This window comes from Penicillium canescens, assembly GCF_028828765.1.
Source record: "Penicillium canescens strain IBT 15451 chromosome Unknown utg000009l_segment0_segment0, whole genome shotgun sequence".
In the NCBI taxonomy this organism is placed as follows: Eukaryota; Fungi; Ascomycota; class Eurotiomycetes; order Eurotiales; family Aspergillaceae; genus Penicillium; species Penicillium canescens.
In genome coordinates this window covers 2472945-2480462 of record NW_026703971.1, presented here as the reverse complement: position 1 = coordinate 2480462, position 7518 = coordinate 2472945, and the positions used below count along the sequence as shown (strand labels likewise).

The 7518-nt window shown below is 46.3% G+C and overlaps 1 protein-coding gene across 1 annotated transcript; it reads left to right on the top strand.

Annotated features, from left to right (window-relative positions):
- Positions 1–4730: 4730 nt before the first annotated feature.
- N7446_012077 (uncharacterized protein) lies at positions 4731–5997 on the top strand (the record flags this gene model as incomplete). Its single annotated transcript, XM_058520819.1, has 6 exons — positions 4731–5101; positions 5160–5251; positions 5381–5454; positions 5512–5588; positions 5658–5757; positions 5818–5997. 6 exons carry the CDS (start codon positions 4731–4733, stop codon positions 5995–5997), a joined length of 894 nt encoding a protein of 297 aa, XP_058367105.1.
- Between the last annotated feature and the right edge of the window lie 1521 nt (positions 5998–7518).

Below are 7518 nucleotides of genomic sequence, written 5' to 3'. Positions count from 1 at the left end.
ACCACATCGCTCCAGGCCGAGACACCCGGATACGCTCTAAATGAGAGAAAAGGCCCTGCCACGCTGGCCTGTGGATTTGTTACGCACGTGGGCTCCCATGCCGTAAAGGAAACGCATTTTCAATGGTCCGATCGAAATGTTGCTAATATCTGTGCTATGGGTTTCGTGGAGAAGCCCGCGCTTCTCTTGCCCATTATGATCATTATTTCTTCTCAGCGTTCAGCCAAACCTTGCCGTAGTATCCTGGTCCAATACAATCACAAATAGCAGTTTCTCATTGAGTGAGACATCGCAAGTCAATAGATGTGGCACTAATATGGGAGTATCAAATGCCAAGGATCGTACTTCAATAGCCACAACCAATCTTTAATCATTTATTACATGTCTGAGTCTTGAGCACTACTGTAGTTTTAGCTTTCTTGAAAATTTCCTCACTTATACAGACGGAGTACAAGCATAGTGGGCCAGTCAATACAAACCAGCTGCAACGACGGAACTAATCAAATATTTAATCTACTCGGCAACATATAGTGGCTAGCGACTATAGCCCGTCGGTTCAGGAGAGCCATCTCGGCACAGTTCATATACCATACCAGTCATAGTTTTCCATCTGCACAGCTAAGGGAAGCATAGATAAAACACGAAGACCCCAATGCAACAAGAAAAGATACATCGCGCGCCATGGCATCAGCTTGGCATCGAGTCAATCGAGCTTGTCCAGTGACCGTCCAATCCGGCGTCAATGATGAGCGTGTTCATATTCTGTCGGTTGAGCTGTTGGTCATACTGCAAGACGAATACAGAGTGATATATTACTCTGATATACATGATGTGATACCCAAGTAAATCAAGCTTGAATCGCATCACTGCTGCCGACGCAAGGATGGGCCGATCTTCTGGCCCTCTGTAGCTTTGTTTGAACCCTGCCTGGTCCCATTCTGGATCTCACTTTCAACGATTGCCAATCGACCAAAAATGTCCGCCAGATCGTTGCGAATGGTTTCATTCCAGGTGGCCTGGTCATGCGACAAGCCCTCAATAGACCTGCTGAGACAGTTAGCGCTTTAAATTCTCACTCGGGATGGACAACAGCTGATGTTGGTATCACCAGCTAGGTACTGTGTACACAGTTAAGTGGACAGTGGTTATACTTCCAAAGCAAAAGTCAATTTTTGATTCGTGTAAAAAAAATAGATGATCCTTCTAGGTCAAGGCCCAGTACCCCTGAATCCATACGGCGGGAGCCGTTGCTTAGCAAGATTACGTACAACCTGTCTTTGCTTATTCTGACGGAAGTATATGTCGCGACACGGACTGTATGGTTCAGCCGTGCAGGTCAGAATATAAGCAAGATTTCAGCCAGAGCAAAATTGGGGACACAGCAATTTCGGAAAGTTTACATCACTTCTCCCCACTCTTTCCACTCCGACAAAATGTTATCCCAGAATATAAGACGTGAGGTCTTTTATGGACCATTGCCCTATCAAGCAGGATACCGAACCGGAAGAGCCACTGGGGCCACGGGAAGTAAAAAAGAAACGGCTGAGAATAACGAACGCGTGGAAGGTATTTACCACCATTCGGAACAGCGGAGGTTTATCAAGGCCTATACACCGAGTCATTTACAACGCGAAATCCTGAACATCGCCTACTCCGCCTCCGATACTGGCGTTCTTTCTCGTCCGCGCTTTCCTTTTCCTTTTGTTGTCCCTGGCATTCCTCTTGCAGCCATTTCAACACCATTGGTCGGCGCTTCTTTCGCATCTCTTCAGTTTCTGTTCACACACATTGATCGCTTTGAGATCTACATTGCGGCTGTGTTTCAACACTTAACAGCTTGCTTAAGCGCTAGGAAAACTTTGGGAGGTGAAAAGTCAGGATCGACTGTGTATGGCTGCAATTCCCAGTGCACCCCCACGCAAGATGCTAGGCACGATTTTCCTGATAGCCCAACAAGGAATTGGAATGATACGACACTTGATAAATCAGCAGGTATCTCGACTGTGGTCACACAGGGTTCCACCTATAATAAACAGGATGCTGTGCGTCATGATCCATTCCACTCCATACAACCTCCAGAATGACATTCTCTATCGTTGAGGAAGAATTCGGGTCGTTGCCCACCACACCTTGGCGAGCAGCGATCCATCTGAGTTCTCTTCAAAGCCCCTTGTTCGCCAATTGGCGAATTATGTCCAGACATCCCACCAGGTAAACCTGGCCAGAGGGAATGCGCGGTCGTCGTAGCGCCTTCAGCGCCGCTTGGCTACTGCGAATATGACCAAGCTGTGCTTTGCCCGTGTGAGACACAGCTTATTACCGTTGAAAACTAATTCCAGAGCCATCTTTATGGCCCTTAGCTCCGCAGAATACAAGTTAAACGAGTCATCATCGCCCATTTGACTTAGAGCGATGTGTTCCCCCGTCTCATCTCCTGCTGCTGCGCCTACTTGACTCCCGATACCGCTTCCGTCCGTGTACATGATCAGGGGTCTCTCTTTTGTAGCTTTCCCAAGGATCTGGTTATGACGTTGCACAGCAGCGTCTCGGTCCTCGATCGTCACATTGGTGGTGCTTGCCACGTGCCAGGACAAATGCTTTTCGACTCTCGCAGTCTCTCGTCCACGGCCGATCATTTGTACTTGAAATATCATAGGTAAACATCAACCTTGGAAGCCGTGACTATTTAATAGGAAAAAAAATAATCTAGGAATGTGAGTGGTTAAACCATGCACAATTCTGGAGTAGAGGGAAGGGGGTTGGTTAATGTGATCTAATTTTTCAATTGTATTTCATAAAGGGCATTACTAAAAGGACCCCCAATTTGACCGTTCAGACCCTACCTACGTTCACTAAACCCGATTAGGTCTCATACAGTAATTGCATTTCCAATGCATTAAACGGTAAAAATGCATCAATTTCTTGGCAATGCTAATGCCTCCAAGAATTGGCGGTCATAGATCCGAGGTACTTCGATTTACTATGCAGCCCTTCAGTTAGTGAGTGCCTCCTACAAAGCTATCAGCTGACTCTGTAATTCTGGAAAAGGTATCTCCTAACGGCGTCTGGGCGCAGTTTCACCGATAATAATCTTCGCGTTGCGAAATACCCCTTCGATAGTAGAATGTACAGCTAATCATCTCGGATCAAAAGAGGGTTTCATGCTAGTATCTCTCACGGTTAAAATTGCCTTAAGTGAGACTATAGCATGATAAGTAATACTTTCTTTTCTCCCCTCTTATTTCTTTTTGTGGACTTAAGTGATACGCTAGTAGAAGTCCCTAGAGAGGCATGTTTCCTTTGTTTGGCACGTTTGGGTTTCATGCTGCATTTGCATCCCTTCCCTTCTTGTACGCATGCGGGTGGTAGAAACTGGAGGCCCGATTTCTGAGGCTCGGTATGTGGAGGAAACTAGATCGGGTCAAAGATATTGATTGATTGATTGACCTTTTAGTTAAGTTTTCTAGGAAACTACTAGACCAGCCCACTAGCCTTAAGATAAGACATACAATGGTATGTACGAAATAAGCAGGATAAACTTAAATAGAAATTGTCTCATTACATCTCAATGCTCTACTCACTCTCACGACATGGAAAATCTAATATAAACAAACTGAACTTAAAGGCCCCGTTCCTAAGCAGAGCTTCATTTGATATGTAACAGGTCTTATGCGTTCCTGGATGCTACAGTTAGGGCTGTAACTAAACCTTGATAAAAATAAACTTCAAATTCTCCGAGAATCCGCCAGGTTGGACTCCCTGTGAACGCTCCACCACCGCTCCACGTGGCAAACAAAATAAAAAGTGGGGATAAGGGGGTGAATCCCGAGATTTGAAACTGTTTTTCGCTTATCGCTAGATCAAGAAGTCTTAACTAACCACAGAAGTTTTGTTGGTGGCTTGAGTCAAAACCTTATTTCTCCATCTTCCCCACACACACACGGCTCGGAAATCCGAGAACTCGAATTAGTCCAGTCATTTGCTTCAAGCAATGTGGTCAATAATGCCGTGCGGTAGGTACAGGTCCGGGTAACAGGCATATTAGGAGTTGGGGTAGCGAGGGTCCGGAAAGATTGGTGAATTTTGTAGGGGCCGGTTATCCGTTCGGCCGTGTTATTCTTTCCGTCGTGGATTTCGTTACCAAGTTGTACCATGTCCGTAAACGGCGCGGAAGCGATATGAGGTTGTAACAGGAATGGCCTCTATAGCTATGGAAATACACTGGATGCCAATCAGAGCAACTGAATCAAAAAGGGGGAAACAGCAATGAGACCTGGAAAGAGTGTTGATTCCGGTGGAGATCTACTGAAGGCCGACGGGTTGAAATACCCTCGAGAATAAGGTGTCTCGAAAGTTACCTGTCCGAGGTGGCAGAAGGTCACAAAAAGGACGCGTATACCAAATGAGACGGTATTGGATGATCACGGATCTCGGCTAGTCACAGTTGTACCTAATGGAGCAATACATGCCTATCTCCATTTTCCTGACAGGTTGTAACTTTCCACCTACAGGAATTGACAAGTTATCTGCATCCTGTGTGGCGCCATATCAGAGATAAGGCTCATTTCCCGAAGTAAACAATCTTCCGATGAATTGATACAAACGAATACAGCTGGACATGTCCCCGTGCAGGTATAAAGAGTAGTATCCTCGAACAGTGCTTCTCCATACTACCGAACATTTTTACCAAGGCTACTCTCTGCTTTCAGCTCAACTCAACTGCATCCATAATGATAAGTATATTTATTCTACTGCATTTGGGTGTTCGCATCGCACATGGCTATCCTAGCACTGCACACCAGCGAAGTGCGGAAACCGTACCGTCGCTATTCCTCAAGACTCTCAGTGAAAGCAATGAAACCGTCTTTATTCCTTATAAATCCCTTGATTATGGACAGTGGAAACCTGACAGCACTGTCTATGACGGTGTTCCTATGGTTGAGAAGCATGCCGTTGTTGATGGCAAAAACTTGACATACCAGGACTTTGATATACCTGCACTCACAACAGAGCAGGTTAGGAAATATCTGATGTCGACCCCAGAGTTTTTCAATAGCCATGGGAAACTATCTTACACACTTGAAGACGTTGAGAAATACAGGTAAACGCGTACCGCGCTTACATTTATGGACCTTGAACTCACTACGATTCTAATCTAGGCATTCCTTAATCTCAGGGGACCATAATATGACTATTGCTGTACCCAGTCGTTATGCCAAAAGAATTTTACCTCACACGACGGATGTTGAGTGTGAGTTTGGCAGCAGTTCATTCTGTATACCAGAATGCAGGAGAAGCTCGTCTAGAGCTGTTATTCAGTCGACAAACCCGAACGTCTATGGGGACTATCATTACGAAAGCGGCGCTTTGTGTGGCACAGGCTCTATAACAAAGAGCGTCTCCGTTACTTCCGCGTCAGGGGTCAACATTGGCGGCAGTGACAATATTCCCGGGGTCAGTTTTGTGTACTTGCTGCCTTTTAAAACTGCGTATGCCTAACTGTAGCAACAGTTGGGGAAAGGGTGGACGGGCGCACTAACAAAATTCCTAAGCACCTTCGGACTATCAACTTCTCACAATTCAGACACGTGAGTTAAATTACTAACCCAATCCCCAATATGCAGAATTTAGGGAGTACTGATAACCCGTCTTATTAGCGTTACAACCAGTATTTCCTATTCCGGCACTTGTGGGCCACATAATGTCTGCTTTCTCTGGGAGAGACCACATTTCACCGTTGAACAAGGAGTCATTACTGTGAGTAATGAGCAACTATTCTGGTCACTTCTAGCTGTGTAAGCATACTGATTAAAGTAGACTCAGGAGTTTGATATCGCTACCAATAAGGCTTGCGGCTCTCCATCTGTGACGCCATTTGAGGCCCATATAATGCATGAGGATAGCGATGCTGGAGGCGCTGGTATGTACCTCTCCATCTCATCAGTTCTTAGGTTCTGTTTCACCTGCTTTGTCTTCCCTGCTCTGCTACGTCATTGAAACAAATGAGAAAAATGAAGGCTTGCTAACTGGATAGCTGACTATGGTGCTTGCTATTCTATGACGTACCATGGGTGTCCAGGCCCGGTAGAAGCTTCATCTACTCTTCCCCGCTGTCCAGATGGCTATTGAGCACTGTACCCGACTCGGACGGATGTCTCTGTTAGATCTTTCCGTGGTAGGCATTGGTCGTCCTTGAAAGCTTCAAGGTGGCAACACATGGCTATTGTGACGATGGGGACGTGAATAGGAGGATGGGAGGACCGAGTTTGCATGATGGTTTAGTATGGGGATTTGACGATGTGAATAAACACAGCCGAATGGGGTGATAAGGGGAAGCACCGCTTACTCCGTCAGGCATTCCAGAGCAACCGAATTGCTATCTCCGGAAAGCTTAGTCTGCCCGCGTGGTTCCAAGTCCGTTTGGTGTCCAAACGCAGTCTTCCGCTGTCGTACAACTTCTTGCTCACTCTCATCGGCCGAGGTGCTATTGTCCTGGTCGACAGAGTCGTGTTCATCCTGACAGAATGAATCGTCCTCTGTGGTATCGCCTGTAGCGGATCTGGATGGACTACCAGTATCCTAAGGCTCAGAAGACGACAAGGACAATGCACGTTGCAATCGGCTTCGAAAGTTCTGTCGTCGAGGAGTGTGCGAGACTTTCCGAATTCCGCCCATACTTGGGTCTGAGTTACGCTGGGGTGAGGAGTGGTCCTAGTTATGGTTTTCTGTGATATGAGGCGCTCGGGTTTTATAGCATGTTGTATCGCGGGATCAGGATTGACTGTTTGCTTGCTCGCAATTGAGGAGGGGATCGCAAGTGCGCCCATTTTTCATTCCTACTTTCTACCCGTAGATATCTATTTCTAAATCTGCACATTTTTTAACAATAACTCACTAAGAGGCGGATCAGACAACAGAATTCAACAATTGGTGAAACAATGGGGAATTGTCAATACGAACGGGCTCTTGTGGCCGCGTTCAACGTTGTTGATTCTCAACGAAGCAGAGTGCATTAAAAAGTGAGGGATATTTGGTCTTCAGAACTTTGAACTGGTACGAGTACTGAGAGTCTGGTACTGGCTCTCTAGGCTAGGCCAAAGCTCATAATACACTATAACCTTTTAAACTCAACAACCTTACACATTCCAAATCACTTTCTGCTGTTTTGTTCACCCGTTTTCGGCTACTTTCGCAACTTGCCCGAGCATCACCATGTCCCAACGTAGCGCACATGGCTGGCCAGAATGGGAAGAGAAAAGTCTTCTCCCATGGTTGGATGCCCATCCGGAGCTGTCGTGGAAAGCCCTCTCCGACGCATATTATGAAGACTATCAGGTGCATCGAAGCGTTGAATCTTGACGAGGGAAAAAGTACCATATTCTGCGGAAGCAGAGTCGCACTGGTGCCAAATCTCCCCCAAATCCAGGCAAATCAAAACGAGCCGTTGCCGTACGACGCTCCGTGGTCGACAGCGCTTCACAGTCGAGTCTTTCAGCCAAAACCCCTGTCCAAAGGAAC